This window comes from Trichechus manatus, unplaced genomic scaffold, assembly GCF_000243295.1.
Source record: "Trichechus manatus latirostris isolate Lorelei unplaced genomic scaffold, TriManLat1.0 scaffold00052, whole genome shotgun sequence".
NCBI lineage: Eukaryota > Metazoa > Chordata > Mammalia > Sirenia > Trichechidae > Trichechus > Trichechus manatus.
Genome location: NW_004443988.1, coordinates 14,927,806 through 14,948,951, shown reverse-complemented (window position 1 = coordinate 14,948,951; position 21,146 = coordinate 14,927,806). Strand labels below are relative to the sequence as shown.

Here is a 21,146-nt window from a genome sequence, read left to right as displayed (position 1 = left end):
GTCTCCTCACAGCCCACGCAGCCAGTGGCATCACCTCTGTCAGTGTCCTGCGTCCATTGTCTTGTTGGTTTGTTATTAACACTAGACTTACAGTGTGATGGAAGCAAAATGTGACTCGAAAGATAAAGTAAAATCCAGGAAGCCCAACCAAATACTTGAAATGTTAGCAATTGTGCCTTTTGAATGTTCCTTTTGGTCTAGTATCTAAATCTGCCCGTGTCTAAACTGGAGAATGGATGAATATTTATGCTGTTTAAATGCTTTTCTTCTCCATAACCTGAATAACAGCCACGGATATCTTTGATTCATTTTCCTTCTAAGCTTTTTTTTGGAGCCTGCTGTGTTTACTTTCTTCTTAACTATTAACTTTTTACCTGTCACAGTCGTTTGAGAGAGTTCTTGGTTAAATAGAAAGCCCATCAATAATTACAAGGTTTTTTTTATACCCGCCTTGAATGTACCTCTTTTGTTTTCTCTCTTTGCATAAAGCATTTGGAATTACCTTTTTTTTTCTATAAGCAAAATTATATCACCAATATTATGGGTATGTTACACTACCTGCCACTGAGAACTTACCTCTTTGGTCCTAGGTCAGCAGACTGCTCTTTATCCTATTCCCTGTGGTTATATGTGTTCAACTTATCTTTTAATTCCCTGAACTTAAATTCTTAAGTTACAGGGATAATTTTAGCATCTCCAAGGTGAGTTTCATGGAGAGCAGTGATTCACACACATGGGATGTCAGTCAAAAGCCCTTACCAAAGCTCAACCATCCTTAAAACGTCCCACAAAATGTTCTGTGCATTCATCAAAATTTTTTTTTGTCTATTTCCTCTGTATAAAACATTCCAGTGGAATAACAGTACATTTGACGAGTATTTTACTGCTTTTGTATGGAGTCTACTTGAAAAGACTCCGCAGTGAGCTTGCTACCCATCACACTGTAAAGGATTATATTGCACTGTGTATTTTAACATTTGGCTTTTATTGGAGCTGCATTTCCTGTGCCTGCCACTTTTAGCCACGTGGTGGCTCCACCAATGAGCTTTTCTGGAGCTTTTATGTAAAACTAACAGTGCTGTTTTTTGTGATTTTGTGTCTGCGTTTCCTCAGTGTATTTTAGAAAGCCTATTTTGATCTTTTTATTTTTCATTTTGATCTTTAGGATTTGATGGAACAACTTGAAAAACAGGATAAGACTGTCCGGAAACTGAAAAAACAACTGAAAGTATTTGCCAAAAAAATTGGTGAACTAGAAGGTATTTAAACACGTTTTTATGACTGTTGCTGAATCTTGGTTTTGTATGACTACATGAATCACCTGACTTGCTTGTGAATATTATGGATGATAACAAAAAATGACTAGGCAAAGCTGACCTTGGGCGTGGAAATTTCCACTGCCAGGTGAGGGGAAATGCTGTTCTTTTTCTGGTCATAGTAATTTACCAAGAAAGAGAATTCGTTCATTCAACAAATAGTTAATGAATATCTTCTGTATGCCAAAGCACAGCAGAGAGGTCATAAGAATGGATCCTGGGGCCAAGCTTCTTGGGTTCAATCCTAGCTCTACCACTTATGACCAGTTGCCTTTGAGTCGACTCCAACTCATGGTAACCCCATGTGTGTCACAGTAGAACTGTGCTCCGTAGGGCTTTCAGTGGCAGATTTTTCAGAAGTAGATCACCAGACCTTTCTTCTGAGGTACCTCTGGGTGGACTCAAACCCCCAACCTTTTAGTCAGCAGCCAAGCACATTAACCATTTGCCCCAGCCGGGAACTCCATACCACTTATTAGTTATATGATACTGGACAAGTTTTTGAACCTCTCTGTGCCTCAATTTTCCCATCTTTTAAGTGGGAATGATAATGGTATCTACCTGACATGGTTTGTACGGATTAAATGAGTTTACATGTGTAACTATATTTAGAATAGTACCAGACACATAGTATATGCTGTATACAACTTAGCTGTTATCATTACTGTTATTATTAGGGATGTTAAGATAAATGAGACAGAGTCTGTGCCCTCAAAGAACTCACATATTAATGGAGAAAAAAGTAAATGAAGTATGAGTTATGATTATGAAGAAACAAGATTCTTTTTTTAAAACAAATATCCATTATTTATGTATGATGGTGATGGAAAAACACCTTGAGAACTAATGAATGTCAGTTGTTATTATAATATACAAATGAGTCTTATCTTGTGGATTAGTGTGTTTACTCATTCAACAGCTATTTATTGAGTTCTTACTATGTGTTAGGCACTGTTCTAGATGCCAGGAAGATAGCAGTGGAAGCCAGTTTCTGAGCTTATCCCAAGAACACATCCACTGCTCGAGAGATTTTAGAGCCCCTCTAGAATTCGCCTTCAAACCCACGCAAGCCATTCTCATTTTGACCACAAGTGATATTGCTCAGCCTGACTGCCATCTTATTCTCTTACTGTCACTCTTCCTAATCCTTGCTTGGCTCAAAGGATAAAGGTTCTCCATCTCTAGGGATGTTCAAAAGAATCTACCACGATTGACTCTAAGTGTGGTTTTCATTCCTAAAAACATGCCAGGCCCTGTCACAGCTGTTCCTTCTGTTTGACCTTCTTGCTTCTTCTGGTCAAGTTCTGCTCGTCCTGTGAAAACCAAGTCATATGTCAGCAGCAGCCTTTCCTAATCATCCAGACACATCTCATGGCTCTGCTCTCTGTGCACTACTCTTTGGCTCACATCTTTCGTGGTTTTCACTATGCCATATTTTTAATATTTTTTCTGTTTGAATTACTGGCTTCCTCAATAGACTCTGAACTTTCTGAGCATAGGAATCACATCTTATTTCCCCTTGTTTTCGCAGCACCTAGCATAGTGTCTCACCTATCATAAAATGTTTGTTGAGTGAATAAATGAATTTTAGAAATATTTAGAACAGTGACAACGTGGGTGTTTACTTTGAACAGGGTAACACTCCCTTGGATGTACAAATTCTGAAATGTTTTCTTAGAAAGTCAGATTACTTTAGAATCATATTTTATATATAATACTCGGAAGGCAATGATTTATCACCTGCCATTGCCCTCTTATCTTCCTTGTATACCCATTGCTGTTGAATCCATTTTGACTCATAGCAGCTCTGCAGGACAGAGTAGAACCACCCCATAGGGTTTCCAAGACTGTAAATCTTTACAGAAGCACACAGCCACATCTTTCTCCTGTGGTGCAGCTGGTGGGTTCCAATTGCCGACCTTTTGGTTAGCAGCTGAGTGTTTTAACCACTGCTCCACCAGAGCTCCTTACTACCTCTCTACCCTTTAAAATTTTTGAACCTCCAAGTCACACAGTCACACACATGCAGGCTATTGTGTCTGTTGCAAAACTTAAAAATCTTTATTTAGAGAACTTTTCTGCACTTAACTCTACACTAATTATATCATGAGATGATAATGAGACAACAAAGTATTTGCTTATAAGAAACCAATTTTAAGGTTATTAACTTGTGAGATTATTCAATTTTGTAAACTCTAATGGTTCCTTGACCATACTTGAGTACATTTTGATAAATACAAAAGCCATTCATTATTTTATGTTTTTAATCAGCTTTCTTTGATATGTATATTTTTAATTAAAGAGAGAGGTTAGAATATTTCAAGATGTTGGGAATTTTAAACCATTGTCAATCAGAACTCAGACTATCCTGCCAGCTATGTTCTTAAACCTAATCATACCATTTGAGAGGCCAATTCATAGATTAAACAAAAAAGGCATAATAGTACTTACACAGAGTTATATTGTTAATTAAATTATACTTATCTAGAAAATAGATGTATATGACTTGGGCACTTGCTGAGTGCAGTATCTCTGCCCTCCCTCCACCCTACATTAGAGAATAAAGGTGACAAACTCTTAAACATTTTTCTCCTCCTGCCCCTCTGCACTCCTGCCCCCCATCATTATACAGAAAATACTGCTGATCTTGTAGACCAACTACACATTTTCTTTCTTTTTCTTTAAATATATTACCACACACTTAAATTCTGGTTTAAAATAGCAATACTCTTGCCTCCTCCTGTAGGCTACCCTTAATTAAACAGACTTTTTTAGAAGCCAGCTGAGTTTCATTTAACACTGACATATATAATTTTTAGCAGAAATTACAAAGTTAAATGCAGAGTCTTTCAAAATTTGATCTGCTTTGTCCTGTATTTTCATCCAGGAGTGGGTGTTGCATCTTAATTTTTATAGTCAGAAAATTTAGACTGAAAGTGTTCTAGAAATCAGTTAATTATTTATATTTTTTTTTTATTGTGCTTTAGGTGAAGGTTTACAGAGTAAATTAGTTTCCCATTCAATAGTTGTACACACATTGCTCCGTGACATTGGTTGCAATCCCCGGAATGTGTCAGCACTCTCCCCATTACCACCTTCCGTTCCCTGTTTCCATTCTTCTGGTTTTCCTGCCCCTTTCTGCCTTCTCATCTTTGCTTTTGGGCAGATGTTGCCCTTTTGGTCTCATATAGATGATTCCGTTATTTTATAGGAGAAAAAACTGAGGCCCAGAAACTGAGCAACTTTTACTAAAGGTCTCTCAGTCAGTCAGTGGCCGAATTGGGACTAGAAACTAGGCCTTCTGAGAGCCAGTGCAGTGATATCTCAACAGAATTGCTCTATTTGTAGCAACTTACCTTACCGTCTCCATTAAACCTGAGATCAAGATCTTCTGATGCCAAAGTGAGGAAAACTAGGAAAAAATAAATTTTTTTTTCCAAGTGTCCTTTCCTTTTCCAGGACAAAACGTTTCACAAGTAGTTTTCCCTCAAATATAAGGAGTCTAGAAAATGGAAATAGGGATTGCTCAGGTCTTTCAAAAGGATATCTGTGTTATATGGGGCATTGGACAGAAGGACTCCAAGGTCTCTTTAGTCTTTGAAAACTGGGGTGGTGTGCTGGCTTGTCTCTTTTAGGCTTTATATTTTCCAGATGCTAAATGAGGGTTGACATGTTATTTCAATTAATAGATAATTTTGCCAAATAAATCAAGGTTATGTTGAGCTGACATCTGTGTTTTCATCTGTGAGGTTTTGTAAAGACACAGATCTCTCTAGAGAGAGTACAAAAGCAGAAAGAAACATTTTGATGAAAGTGTTGTACCAAAAATATCCTAGTTAGAGATTTTTCAGAAGGAAAGTGAAACTTTCTTGTGAAACATGAGAGCTCTTAGTAAAAATATTTACCATATGTAATCAATTCTGAGATGCATAGTTTTTCACATTTTAACATCTTTAAAATTGGAACCGTGTCTTAAAATTGTTGATGGGGCTGTCACACGAATAGACATATTCACACCCATGTTCATTGCAGCATGACTCACAATAGCAAAAAGATGGAAACAACTTAGGTGCCCATCAACAGATGAATGGATAAACAAATTATGGTACATACATACAACGATTAAGAACAATGATGAATCCATGAAGCATATCATAACATGGATGAATCAGTAGGGCATTATGCTGAGTGAAATAACTCAACCACAAAAGGACAAATGCTGTATGAGACCACTATTATAAAAACTCAAGAAAAGGTTTGCACACAGAAAGAAACAATCTTTGATGGTTATGAGGGAGAGGAGGGGAGGAGGGGGGAGGGAAATCACTAAATAGTAGATAGGTGGTAACTTTGGTGAAGGGAAAGACAGTACACACTATAGGGGAAGTCAGCACAGTGCGACCAAGGCAAAGTCATAGAAGCTTCACAGATACATCCAAACACCCTGAGGAACCTAGTTGCTGGGCTAAGGGCTGAGGATCATGGTCTTGGGGGACATCTAGGTCAATTGGCATAACATAGTTCATTAAAAAAATGTTCTACATCTGACTTTGGTGTGTAGCATCTGGGGTCTTCAAAGCTTGTGTGTGGCCATCTAAGATACATCTACTGGTCCTATCCTGTCCGGAGCAAAGGAGAGTGAAGAAAACCAAAGACACAAGGGAAGTGTTAAGCCAAAGGACTAATGGACCACAACTACCACAGCCTCCACCAGCCTGAGCTAGAACAACTAGATGGTACCTGGCTATCACCACAGACTGCTCTGACAGTGATTACAGTAGAGGGTCCCAGACAGAGCAGGAGAAAAATGTAGAACAAAATTCAAATTCACAAAAAAAGACCAGACTTACTAGTCTGACAGAGACTAGAGGAACCACGAGACTATGGCTCCTGGACATCCTTTTAACTCGGAACTCAAGTCACTTCTAAAGATCACCCTTCAGCCAAAGATTACAAGGTCTATAAAACAAAAATAACACGTGAGGAACGTGCTTCTTAGTTCTGCCATGTAAATGAGACCAAATGGGCAACACCTGCCCAAAAGCAAAGACCAGATGGCAGGAAGGGACAGGAAAATGGAATGAATGGAAACAGGGAACCTAGGATGGAGGAGAGAAGGTTGACACATTGTGGGGATTGCAACCACTGTCACAAAACAATTTGTGTATAAATTGTTGAATGAGAAACTAATTTGCTCTGTAACCTTCCAGCTAATGCACACACACACAAAAAAAACCCCAGAGTGAGGAATGAAAAAAAAATTGTTGGTGGGTTGTAATTTAATTGACAGTGTTTTTCCTTTTTCAGTGTTATATAAAATAATGATATATCTCACAATCAATGGCATCTTAAATATAATGAAATCAGTACGTTTAAAACATTCTCTTTGGGTTATGTGGAGTCCAAATACGTGCATTTATCAAGAACAATATAAATCTTTCCTCTCAGTTTCCCATCTTAAAAGTATCTGTGGTTTAAAGTAACTGGTAACATAGATGAATGGGATCTTATTATTTTGATTTCACATGAGCTGTGGAGGCCACTTTGTGCAGCTTCACAGGTCCTTGTGGTATTGTATTTAAACTTTCTCCAGGAATAATTTATGTAAACTAAGCAATTTGAGTCTTCTGTTCTCTTGTATAGAGAAATATATTTTACAGTTAGTCCCCTGACTTTCAGACTGCATCATGCACATGAGACAGTAGACTGTGGGAGATGGCCATACCTTTGATTTGTCCAATGGCAGTATGATCATTCTTCAGATGTCATAGCGTTGGTGGATGGTGGTGGCGTTACCTGCACCAGATTTTCAGTTGTGGATAATTCCGGTGTGTGATACTGCACCATGAGGTGGATGATGTGTCACCACGCTCCCGCCGCAGCCACTGCCCTGTGGTTGTGTTTCATGCCTAAGCCACGCACCGTCAGGTATTGGTGTTCTCTGTGATAACCTCTTCCTGTGGAACTGGCTTCTTAGAACTAACACAGGAACTGCCCAGAGCGACAAAAGCAGTGCTCCTCACTCCTCCAGTCAGCGACAGTAAACGTTCTGATGTTTCTGCACCTGATCTGCATTTTCGTTGTTTGACAACAGCCTCTGAAATGAAACCTAATTTGTGCTTAAGTAGATTTCTTAACCTCTTTTTCCTGTGGATAAAAAATTTAGAAACCTGCTCACTAGCCTCTCTCTCTACAAACATAATGATAACTCATGTCCCCTTGCCCTCCCCTGCATTTCCCATTCAGTTTTCAATTTTGAGATGAAATTGGAGACATTTTTTTCCCTCAGCATAATTCTTCTCTAGTGGCTGCCATTGATAACAGTGACCATTTTTAGCATCTGAAGGGGGTTGTGCTTCAGTGGTGCAACTTCACAGTAGGTCTTTTAGCACTCTACTAAAAACAAACAAGCAAGCAAACAAAACCGGAAAGTATTTAGGATATATTAAATAGAGTTGTTTTATCTGCTCATAATTTTTTTGTGAATGAGGGGTGGGAGGAGAAAGATCTTTGCTTTATGACGTCTTAGTGAAAAATAATACATTTTCACATCAACTGTTGTGGAGAAGCACTATTCTGCCAGCTATCTCGATGTGGTCTGAATGATTGCAATGATGCATTTCTAGTAAATGTCCTTTTTCTTTAGTGACTAGATTCGTAGAGCTAAATAGGAGGGGAAATCTTTTATATTCTTGCTGCTGCTTGGTAGAATATTGGTTTTCCCTTCTGTGAATTAACGTCTAAGTATCTTTAACATTTCTGATAGTTACTGATTAGTTAACCAAAAGTTAAACGACTTACTTTTAGGACCTTCAGTCTTTCTGCAAAACAAGTGACTATTAGTAGCCTTAAAGGTTTTGAATCAGGTAAGGACCTTTGAAATTGGTCATAGTCAAGGACTAGTGGCTGTCAGAGTGACATTACAGTATAAATTTTGACATCTATCTACCCATAGAAAAAAATACTTTAAGCAGGGGCAGTTGAGTGGTAAATATGGTACATTTCTGTTGTTGTAGACTTCATTTTTTTAAAAATAATTTATTTTGTTGTTGCTGTTGAGAATGTACACAGCAAAACATACACCAATTCCACAGTTTCTACATGTACAATATAGTGACATTGATTACATTCTTCGAGTTTTTGCAACCATTCTCACCCTCCTTTTCAGAGTTGTTCCTCCTCCATTAACATAAGCTCACTACCCCTTAAGGTTCCTAGCTAATTTTTTGAGTTGCTGTTGTAAATTTGATCCCATATAGATAGATAGTTCTTAAAAGAGCATAATGCTCAAGGCAGACTTTTTTTTAGTAGTTAAGCTAAACTATTGTTTCGTTTTAAGAAGACTTTAGGGGACGTTTTTGGTTTAAGGTTTAAAGATGATCTCAGAGCAATAGTTTCAGGGGTTAATCCACCCTCCATGGCTCTAGGAAGTCTGGAGTCCATGAGAATTTGAAATTCTGTTCTGTATTTTTCCCCTTTTGATCAGGATTCTTCTATGGAATCTTTGATCAAAATGTTCAGTAATGGTAGCCGGGCACCATCCAGTTCTTCTGGTCTCATGACAAAGGAGGCAGTTGTTCATGGAGGCAATCAAACACACATTCTATTTCCTCCTCCTGTTCCTGACTCTCCCTTCTTCCTCTGTTGCTCCCAGTGGATAGATACTTCTTGTTGTGCCTTGGATGTCCACTTGCAAGCTTTTAAGACCCCAGGCACTACACAAAGAACTAGGAGGTAGAACAGAAGCACCAAACATACCATTAGGCCAATTAACTGGGATGTCCCATGAAACTATGACCCTAAACCTCCAAACCAAGGAACCAAATCCCATGAGGTATTTGGTTGTAACAAGCAGCTTCAGCAGCTACTCTTTTTTTTTTGTCATTGTAAATATATCTATCACACAACCTTTGCCAGCTCAACTTTTTACAGGTGTATAACTTATTGACAGCACTTAAGATAATCAGCTGTGCAACCTTACCCTTAATCAGTGCATTTTTTCCATCACCGTTAACCCCCTTTTCCCTATAGACTTCATTTTAAATTTTAGTTAGCTAAAACTCGCCCATCTTTTCTGCCTGGAAAACATTTTCTTCTTTTCGTTCCTCATGAAGTGGGCCAGATGGAGAGCATATCCCCAGGACAGATCATTGATGAACCTATCCGTCCAGTCAACATTCCCAGGAAAGAAAAGGATTTCCAAGGAATGCTGGAATACAAGAAGGAGGATGAGCAAAAACTTGTTAAGAACCTGATTCTGGGTAAGTATTTTCTGCATGGGATAAAAGTCTGGTGCATGTGTTATTGGTAGGAAAAAGTCACTAATTTTTGAAATATCCCACGTTGGAGTTTCTTGCAGTCATCACTACATACTGTCCATTATAGTGCTGGAAGAGTGTCCTGGCCACCTCAGGCATTATCAGTCAGGCTGCAGGGACAGTGCCTAGGACCCTGTTATGCATTGAATTATGTCTCCCAGAAATATATGTTCCGAATCCTAACTTCTATGCCTGTGGTTATAATCCCATTGGGAATGGATTGTCTTTGTTATGTTACTGAGGCAGGATTAGTGTAGGGTGTATCTGGAGTCAGTCTTTTTTGAGATATAAAAGAGATTAAACAAGCAAGCGAACAAGAAGAGATGGGGGAAGATGCCAAGCCACACAGAGATCTCCAAGGAACCAGGAAACCAGCTGAAGAGACAGGGACCTTCCCCCAGAGCCAACAGAGAGAAAGCCTTCCCTTGGAGCTGGCACCCTGAATTTGGACTTGTAGCCTTCTAAACTGTGAGAGAATAAACTTCTGTTTGTTAAAGCCAATCACTTGTGGTATTTCTGTTATAGCAGCACTAGATAGCTAAGACAGATCCACTGTTAAGGATCCTTTGAGGCTAGAACTAGTGCATATTAGAATCACCTGGGAAGCTTTTAAGCGTATTAATGTATGGCCCCCACTCCAGGCCAATTAAATCAAAATCTCTACGGGGAGAGCCTAGCCATGTGTAGCATTTTTTTTTTACAAACCTCTCAAAAGATTCTGCAGTATAGCCACAGTTGAACAGTACTCACTGCTGTAGGCTGTTTAGATACCTGAATTTCCATTTTTCCTTACTTACCTAGAAAAGTATATCTCTAATATGTCCAGGAACACAGTTTAATAATAATAGAGAAGAAACAAAGGAGTTAAGAAAAAGGTTTGGCAATAGAAGGAAAGGACAGACAACTGGGATGGGAGCAGAGGTGGTGTTTCAGAGCAGCATAAGGCCTTTAAGATTGGGCATGAGCCTGCTGGCTCTGCAGAAGGAACTCTGCAGAGGGGATAGGAAATAATTAGAGAGTTCACATATCCATAACTTTGGAGCTGAGCTTATGAACTCAGACTTTGCATAGTGTTCTTCCCCTCAGGGGCCAAGGTGATAGCAATATGATTGGCAGTTATACCTGATTTAATGTTCCTGGAGTTCATGGCATTAAACTTGGTACTATATATAGGTGCAGAGGCATGTAAGTTTCAACACGATCTTTATTTTGCAAAAATGTTAAGGAGCCACTGGTTTTTAAGTGCTAGAGTTAACAAAGAATCATCTGTTCAACAAACATTTACTGAGCTTCTGCCATGTACCAGGCATTTTCTAGTACTGGGTAATGAACAAACTCAAGTCCCTATTCTCTAGAGCTTATATTCTAGCAGGAGGAATGTAGAGAAAAAACACAATAAATCTATAATGGGGTTAAAAGGATAAAGAGTGAAGGCAGGTGTACTGGTTTATACAAAGTTATCAGGAAGGGCTTTTGACAAGGTGATCTTTGGACAGAGATCAGAGGAAATGAAGAAACAAATCATGCTAATATCTGAGGAAAGAAGATTCTAGGCAGAAAAATAGTAAGTACAAGGTCCTGAGGTGAGAGCATGCCTGGCAAGTTCAAACAACATCAAAAAGACCTGTTTGACTGTAGCAGAGTGACCTGAGGCTGGGGGTAAGGGGAACAGGACCAGTCACATAGGTGCTAGCAGTCCACGGGGAGGGTTTTGGATTTTATAAATGAAGGAGATGAGAAACTACTTAGAAACTTTTTAGAACAGGGGTGACGTCATCTTGCCTACATTTTCTTAGAGAATTACTCTAGTTATTGTGTGGGGAAATGCACTATTGGGGAGCAAGGGATGGATCAGGGAGATCAGTTAGAAAGCTATTGTGGCAATACAGGAGAGACACGATGGTGGCCTAAACTACCTAGCAGAATTGGTGAGAAGCAATTGGATTCTGCCACCACGCATCAGTCAGTTTGTCATACTGTGGTGGCTTGGGTGTTGCTGTGATGCTGGAAGCTATGCCACCCGTATTTCAAATACTAGCAGGGTCATCCATGGTGGACAGGCTTCAGCATAGCTTTCAGACTCAGACTAGGAAGAAGGACCTAGTGGTCTACTTCTGAAAAAATGGCCAGTGAAAACCTTATGAATATTAGCAAAACATTGTCTGATATAGTGTGGGAAGATGAGCCCCACACATTGAAAGGCACTGAAAATACACTGAGGAAGAGCAGCCTTCTCAAAGTAGAGTCAACCTTAATGATGTGGATGGAGTCAAGCTTTCACTACCTTCATTTGCTGATGTGACATGACTCAAAATGAGAAGAAACAGCTGCAAACATCCATTAATAATCAGAACGTGGAATGTACAAAGTATGAATCTAGGAAAATTGCAGGTCATCAAAAATAAAATGGAATGCCTAAAGATCACTATCTTAGGCATTAGTGAGTTGAAATGGACTGGTATTGGACATTTTGAATAGACAATCATATGGTCTGTGACAAATTGAAGAGGAGTGGTGTTGCATTCATCATCAAAAAGAACACTTCAAGATCTATCCTGAAGTACAACGCTGTCAGTGATAATATCCATACACCTGCAAGGAAGACCAGTTAATATTACTGTTATTCAAATGTACGCACCAACCACTAATGCCAAAGACGAAGAAATTGAAGATTTTTACCAACTTCTGCAGTCTGAAATTGATCAGACATGCAATCAAGGTGCATTGATAATTACTGGTGATTGGAATGTGAAGGTTGGAAAACAAAGAAGGATCAGTAGTTGGAAACTAAGGCCTTAGTGGTAGAAATGACACAGGAGACCATGAAATAGAATTTTGCAAGACCAACGACTTATTCATTGCAAATATCTTTCTTCAGCAACATAAACAGCAGCTATACATGTGTGTACCTTACCAGACGGAAAACACAGGAATCAAATCAACTACATCTGTGGAAAGATGATGGAGAAGCTCAATATTATCAGTTAGAACAACGCTGGGGCCAACTGTGGAACAGGCCATCAATTGCTCACATACAAGTTTAAGCTGAAGCTGAAGAAAATTAAAACAAGTCCACGAGAAACAAAATACAACCTTGTATATATACCACCTGAATTTGCAGACCATCTCAAGAATAGATTTGATGCATTGAACACTAATGACTGAAGACCAGATGAGTTGTGGGATTACATTAAGGACATCATACATAGAAAAAAGCAAAGGGTCATTAAAAAGATAGGAAAGAAAGACCAAAATGGATGTCAGAAGAGACTCTGAAACTTGCTCTTGGACGTAGAGTAGCTAAAGCGAATGGAAGAAATGATGAAGTAAAAGAACTGAACAGAAGATTTTAAAGGTCAGCTCCAGAAGACAAAGTAAAGTAGTATAATGAAATGTGCAAAGACCTGCAGTTCAAAAACCAGAAGGGAAGAACACACTCGACATTCTCAAGCTGAAAGACGTGAAGAAAAAATTCAAGCCTCAAGTTGCAATTTTGAAGGATTCTGTAGTGTCCTGGTGGTGCAGTTGTTGAGAGCTACAGTTGCTGACCAAAAGGTCGGCAGTTCAAATCCACCAGCCGCTCCTTGGAAACCCTATGGGGCAGTTCTGCTCTGTCCTGTAGGGTCGCTATGAGTTGTAATCGACTCGATGGCAATGGGGTTTTTTTGTTTTTTGTATTTTTTTTAAATGGGCAAAATCATGACATGGGAAGCATCAAAAGAAGGAGGAAGGAATACACAGATTAACTGTACCAAAAAGATTTGGTCAGCGTTCAGCCATTTCAGGAGGTGGCATATAATCAAGAACCGATGGTACTGAAGGAAGAAGTCCAAGCTGCACTGAAGACATTGGCAATAAAGAAGACGCCGGGAATTGACAGAATACCAATTGAGATGTTTCAACAAATGGGTGCAGTGCTGGAGGTGCTCACTTGTCTATGCCAAGAAACTTGGAAGACAGCTACCTGGTCAGCTGACTGGAAGAGATCCCTGTTTTTGCCTATTCCAAAGAAAGGTGATCCAACCTAATGCAGAAATTATCAAACAATATCATTAATATCACATAAGTAAAATTTTGCTGAAGATCATTCAAAAAGGGTTGTAGAAGCACATCGACAGGGAACTGTCAGAAATTCATGCTGGATTCAGAGGAGGACATGGAATGAGGATTATCATTGTTGATATCAGGTAGATCTTGGCTGAAAGCGGAGAATACAATAAAGATGTTTACCTGTGTTTTTATTGACTGTGCAAAGGCATTCGACTGTGTGGATCGTAACAGATTATGGATAAGGTTGCAAAGAATGGAAATTCCAGAATGCTTAATTGTGCTCATAAGGAACCTGTACTTAGACCAAAAGGCAGTCATTCGAACAGAACAAGGGGATACTGTGTAGTTTAAAATCAGGAAAGGTGTGTGTCAGGGTTGTATCCTTTCACCATACTTATTCAATCGGTATGCTGAGCAAATAATCGGAGAAGCTGGACTATATGAAGAAGAACACAGCATCAGGATTGGAGGAAGACTCATTAACAACCTGTGGTATGTAGATGACACAACCTTGCTTGCTGAAAGTAAAGAGGACTTGAAGCACTTACTGATGAAGATCAAAGACTACAGCCTTCAGTATGGATTGCACCTCAACATAAAGAGAACAAAAATCCTCACAACTGAACCAATAAGCAGCATTATGATAAACAGTGAAAAGACTGAAGTTGTCGAGGATTTCATTTTGCTTGGATCCACAATCAACGCTCATGTAAGCAGCAGTCAAGCAATCAAATGACCCACTGCATTGGACAAATCTGCTGCAAAAGATCTCTTTAAAGTGTTGAAAAGCAAAGATGTCACTTTAAGGACTAAGGTCACTCGCCCCATGTGCACGCTAAAGCTGGACAATGAATAAGGAAGACCGAAGAAGAATTGATGCTTTAGAATTATGGTGTTGGCGAAGAATATTGCCAGAGGAATAAATAGGTCTGTCTTGGAAGAAGTACAGCCAGAGTGCTCCTTGGAAACGAGGATGGTGAGTCTTCATCTTATGTACTTTGGACTTGTTATCAGGGACCAGTCTCTGGAGAAGGACATCATGCTTAGTAAAGTAGAGGGTCAATGAAAAAGGGAAAGACCCTTGATGAGATGGATTGACACACTGGCTGCAACAATAGGCTCAAACATAGCAACAATTGTGAGGATGGCACAGGACCAGGCAGTGTTTCGTTCTGTTGTACGTAGGGTTGCTTTGAGTTGGAACCGACTCAACAGCACCTAAGAACAACAACAGTTGGATTCTGTATATATTTTGTAGGTAGAGTCAACAGGATTTGTTGATGGATTAGATATGGGATGTGAAAGAAAAGAGTCAAAGATGATGACTCACAGGTTTATACCTTTGAAACTGGAAGACTGGAACTACTGTTTATGGAGATGGGGAAAACTACTGGAAAGCAGGTTCCATGGGGAATCAAGAGTTTGGTTTGAGATAGGCTGTTTGATCTGCCTGAGCAGAGATAGCAAGAAGGCAGTTAATGCACGAGACTGGAGTTGAGAGTAGGAGATATAAATTTGGGAGTTGTCACTCTATAGACAGCTAAGATTCATATGTCCCCAACCTCAAGAATAAGCTATCAAAATATCTTTTCTTTTTAATGTGACCTACTTACCCTGAATAATTGAATTCTTTCATGATAGCTTTGCTTTTATGTCTCACAGTGCATTTCTCATGAAGACTTTTTATATAAGATTATTTTTCTTTTCTTTTTTCCAGAACTGAAGCCACGTGGTGTAGCAGTCAATCTGATTCCTGGGTTACCAGCGTACATCCTGTTTATGTGTGTTCGACATGCTGACTACCTAAATGATGATCAGAAAGTAAGGTCATTGCTAACATCAACAATTAACAGCATCAAAAAAGTATTGAAGGTCAGTTCATGTTCAACAAAATTCTCATAGTAAATATTAATGGTGATGGAATGTACACAGATGTGCTTTTCCTTTATTAGAAGGAAGTCTCCAGTCTTAACTGATAACTTCTATTGTTAACTTGGATGTGCCTTACAATGTGTGTGCCTTCTTTCAAAACAGGGTTCAAGATGAACGGAAATAAAAATTAATCTGATACAATTGCCTTTAATTGTAAAGCAGATTGTTTCTTCATAGACAGAAATAGTCTGCTTTTGGGTTTTACTTGAAACTGAATTATAAGTATTTAGTGGAATCCATGTATGCAGTGTACAGGGAACGTGATGTTGTAGTTAAAGGAGATGGTAGGTGAGTGCAGTAACACATGGCTCGTTATATGAAAAAGATGTCTGATAAAACACTAAATTTCTTCATCCAACTTTTCTTCCTATTCTTCTCTAGCTCACCCCAAAATTTCCTTGTTATCTAAGGTGCCTGGTTCCATGTGAGAAGCAAAACGCAGGTCTTAATCAGAAAGGAAAGATTTAGGAAAGACAGCAAAATTATATAACAGAGCAGAAAAGCCCACATAATCACTGAGTCATATTGCATAATCTTCCTCTTGACTCTCCAGAAAAGCAAATTAGCATTATACTTAATTTTAACTCGAGTATTTCTGTGAGGAGCTAAGCTAATGTACTCTAAGTACTTTGCTTTCTGGTTATCCAACTCAGTGAGAACTCCAAGGATGGAGATAAATGGACAGTTACTATGCCCAGTGGACTACCTCCACTCTCACGTCTTTAATGAACTTCTGACAAATACTGGCTCTCAGTCAATACCCATTGTGCACATATTCAATGTAATTGCATTTTACAGTGGTTACTAAAGTGTGGCGTTTCTAAAGATTTACCATTAAAAATTGGTGGATGCTTTCCAAATATAACTTGTAGAATTTTTGGTATATTGATGCTGTCTTGCACTTACATAAAGTACAAGTTTTACAGCTTCTAAAGTCAGCTCCTACAAAAAAGGCAACAAAACTAAATAATAAATTTTGTTCCCCTGATCTTTATTGAAGAGACATCTATCTAGTTTGACTGATTATTGGGCCAAATTATATGAAGATTTTCAAGCAGCGGTTACTAGAACTTAACACTATTTTAACACCATTTAAAATGTGTGTTTGTCTCCCATCCCTGTTTTGAATTGAAGTGTATTTGTGTCTTGCATACATATTTTGATTTTAGTAACTGGTTTTTTCATATGGGCTCTTAACACGCATAACTAGCCAAAGATATATGGAAAATCCATGTAGTTTTTAATCTCACAAATAATTTTTATTTATTGAATCAAAGACTGCAAAAAGCTTTGAGTTGATCTTAATTATTTTCCCTCTGAGCGGTATAAGAAATAAAATTGATTGATTGTTTAATTTTGACCAGATATAGTTTGTTCATTGTAAAAGTATTATTTTGGCAAACTTGATCTCGTGACTTCTTGAGGAGAGAGTCAGCATTCAGTTTCAAAATTTTTTAAATTGCCAAAAAAGTAAGTGATCTTATTTTTTTGTTCCCTTATTACGCTTCCCAAATAAATTAAAATAGGAAAATAAAGTTCTACCCACCTCACTGCCACAGATAAATTGGATAATATGTATTGCATAATAGCAATTAAGGCTGACAGAAATTCTGTGAAGTAGGATAATTTATCCCTATTCTACAGAGGAAGAATTTGAGAAACAGAGAAGTCAAGTACCTTTCTCAAGGGTTAAACCCCTAGCAAGCTGCAGAACCAGGATTTGTCTCCACGTCTGTTCCACTTGAAGGTCAGTTCAGAGGAACTGATACAGCCACAGTTTTCTCCTTAGTGTCACTTCTCCAACATTCTGAAAGTTTGATATGACATGTAAAACTATCACAGCGTGAGGCCTTGTATACAAGCCAATTCCCCATGACCACAGCAGCTTGCTGTCCAGATGATCCAGTGCAATCATAACCAGTGAAAAATGATCTTTATAGGACAATGGTACACATCATACAATCTGGCATCGTAGCCTGTGTCGGTCACTGACTTTTACCTGGAAGAAATGGCTGAACTGGAAAATCAGATGAAAGAAAAGTGAAAGCCTTCATGATTTCAGCTTCACCCGATACCAGTCAGTCTGTTGTAGTTGTCCGTGGTCCTGCGCCTGGACTTTGACTGGATTGGGCAAAATATCTTATCAAAGGTTAATTGTGGGATTTTGCTTCTTCAAGACCTTGGGGAAATGAATTGATCTTATATTTTGAAATAATATAGAATACCTTTTTTAAAGATGACAGAGGCCTCACTTAGTGTCCGTGCTGAAAGAAATTGTAGGGTTAATTTGTTTAAAAGTTATCTTAGCAAAGGTTGGAACCCACTAGTGAAACAGATCGTGACTTATTTCTGGAATGAAGTCTTCTCCTTAGGTTCTGATCGACTTTATCTGGTAATTCTTTAGTACGGATGCAATCACAAGGTCCTAACTGAGGTTGTTCTGAGGATCTCTGCAGTTCAGCTTGTCTAGAAACCAGTGAAGACTGTCTGGAGAAGTACGTTAGTAACATCTCTCTCACATGCCATCCTGAGCTGATGGCCTTTGTTAGCTCAGCCCAAAGCCACCATAAGGAACAAGTGAAATACACATTTTTGGAAAGAGTAAATTATTTTTAATCAAATCTGTGCTTAAGCCATAGGATGATTTTCTGATTATCAGAGTGTCATTTTTTTTTTTTTTTTTTTAACTTTCTGGCAATCTTCCTAAAACTGGAAGAATGTATAGTTTAGTCTATCAGGTATTTAGCTAGTGGTAAAGTCAGGACCTTAACTAACTTGTCTCAGCTAAAAAAATTAAGTTACATAGGTTTGATATTCTCTAAGATTAAAAAAAAAAGGCTCTTTAGGAAAATAAAATTTCAAGGGCTTTAGTTTGTTTCATTTTGCTTTTTTTTTTTGTTATTTGTGGTATATAAAAAAAAAATCTTATAAGAACCCCATCTTTCCGCATATATCCTTCTCCTACTAACTTTTAGTACATAAAAGCCATGACCTCAGAACAAAAGGCAAGTATTCTCACATAGCTTCTAAGAACCTAAATTCTGTTGTGGTGTAGTACTACAGTTGTTAGAATAGATGATATAATGGGGGAAAAAACTGAATGAACTTGTAAGATCAAAACATGGCCATTTAATGCCAGGCAAAGGTGTAGACAAACATTGAAATTTCTGTGAATTTGCATATCCAAACTAGTCAATGATGGTCTCATTCACAAAATCATGATCCTCTCCAGTGTGTCTGTTAATCAGCCCCCTATGGCTGAAAGGCACTTCCCAGCCGGTGTCTTTTTCAGGCACAATGAGTCAGTCTGTATCTTCTTCCTGCCACTGTGGCCCAGCTGTGGTGAGCGCCCCCTATCTGACCAGCTCAGTACAAGACTTCCTCCTTCCTATCTCTGACTCACGGCTCAGAAATTTTACCTTATTACTGATAAGATTTTTAACCTAATCTGAGTTTAAGTAATTCAAACTCTTTTTGATATTTTTTATTACGATATTTCTGATTCCCGTTTTTGCTTTTAGTCCTTTCAGTACTCCAAGGGAAGTAAGTTTGGGTGAGCTGTGACTTGGTGAATTTTTTCAGCTTAATGGGACGGCTATGTTACCATCAGCTGAATGAGTGGGGAATCATTTTTCTAATGGCAGGAAAATGGATGCCAAGCAGAGTAACAACCAACCAGAGAACCCAGTGGTTGGAATTCTGTTAGCTTTCTGGTATCTGTTCCATTTTTTTCAGGTTATTTCCCTAAGGAAAAAGCAAATTTAGACTTCTTCTCTGTTTCAGAAAAGAGGTGATGATTTTGAAACCGTCTCCTTCTGGCTTTCTAACACATGCCGATTTTTGCACTGTTTGAAGCAGTACAGTGGAGAAGAGGTGAGAAAACCTTGATCACAAAATCAGTATGCTATACTTTCTCTGTTCTTTTTTAGGACAATTTTAAAATCATAAGATGTTTACCTGTTTGTTATTTTAGTAACCCCAATCAGAGGTGGCTTGAAAGTTGATGGCTCTGTTTCGTCTTCATTATCTACAGAACAGTGTATTGGGGAGCACCATGATTTCTTCACTCTGAGAGTTTATATTACGAGAAAGCACAGGAAAGAGAGGATGAGCATTGGTCAGTGAATAGTTACCAAGAATGAAGCTTTTTGTCAATATGTTGAAGTGGACTTTTAAAAAACTAATATTGAAATACTTAAAGATATTAATCAATTTAGGCTTGTCACAGTATGTTAAAGGTGATGAAAGTTAACATACGTCTCTTTTTGGATATTGATTTGTCAAAAAATACTGATTTTGTTTATAATGATGTGTTCATCAGTTGTTTGATACACTTCAGCAGATTTCAAAAACTATGTACAATATTAATAATTACTATTTATTAAAGGCTTAGTTTGTACCATACAGCATTTAATATATATTATGTTTTTTAATTTGTACATCATCTCTATAAAGAAGGAATTATAACCCGGTTTTACAGATGAGGCAGTTGAAGCTCAGTGAGATTAATCAGTTTGCCCAAGTCTACTCGGCCATAAGGAGCAGAGCTGGGATTCCTGGTCTTTCTGGCTCTGAGAGTCTGTGTCCCTAACTGTTGTCCTCCACCCCTCCCCTCCCATACTTTGCAGTGAGGGCAGACAGAGAAACTGATCAGTAGCACCTTCTGAGAACCCAGTGGGGAGAGAGGACTGCCCTGGCAAATGATGGGAAACACAAAGACCACCAAGGTGTGGTCCCTGAGAGGATAGGACTAACAGATCAGAATTCCCCCATGTTATTGTTGTCAGGTGCCATCAGGTTGGTTCCGACTCATAGCGGCCCTGTGTACAACAACAAAACACTGCCCAGTCCTGCACTATCCTCACAATTGTTGCTATGTTTGAGCCCATTGTTGAAGCCACTGTGTCAGTCCATCTTGTTGAGGGTTTTCCTCTCTTTTACTGACCATCCACTTTACCAAGAATGTGGTCCCTCCTAATAAAACGTCCAAAGTATGTGAGACAAAGTCTCGCCGTCCTTGCTTCCAAGGAGCATTCTGGTTATACTTCTTCCAAGACAGACTTGTTTGTTCCTCTGGCAGTCCATGGTATATTCAGTATTCTTCGCCAACACCATAATTCTAAAGCATCAATTCTTCTTCGTTCGGAATTCCTTATTCATTGTCAAGCTTTAGCATGCATATGAGGCTGTTGAAAATACCATGGCTTGGGTCAGGCACACCTTAGTCCTCAAAGTGACATCTTTGCTTTTTAACACTTTAAAGAGATCTTTTGCAGGAGATTTGCCCAGTGCAGTGGGTCGTTTGATTTCTTGACTGCTGCTTCCATGAGCGTTGATTTTGGATCCAAGTAAAAGGAAATCCTTGACAACTTCAGTCTTTTCACTGTTTATCATGATGTTGCTTATTGGTTCAGTTGTGAGGATTTTTGTTCTCTTTATGTTGAGGAGCAATCCACACTGAAGGCTGTAGTCTTTGATCTTCATCAGTAAGTGCTTCAAGTCCTCTTCACTTTCAGCAAGCAAGGTTGTG

General features: G+C 38.7%; 1 protein-coding gene across 11 annotated transcripts in view; it reads left to right on the top strand.

Annotated features, from left to right (window-relative positions):
• Nucleotides 1-21,146, top strand: part of MYO5A (myosin VA) — a 272,641-nt gene that overhangs the window by 235,923 nt on the left and 15,572 nt on the right. For 10 of the 11 annotated variants that reach the window (XM_023732489.1, XM_023732490.1, XM_023732488.1 and 7 more), the window contains 4 exons: nt 1,166-1,259; nt 9,431-9,577; nt 15,402-15,556; nt 19,400-19,489. In XM_023732489.1, the coding sequence (XP_023588257.1) occupies nt 1,166-1,259; nt 9,431-9,577; nt 15,402-15,556; nt 19,400-19,489 (486 nt within the window). Of the gene's footprint in view, nt 1-1,165; nt 1,260-9,430; nt 9,578-15,401; nt 15,557-19,399; nt 19,490-19,649; nt 19,710-21,146 lie in introns of those variants that run through there. The other variant, XM_023732493.1, reaches the window with a different exon arrangement.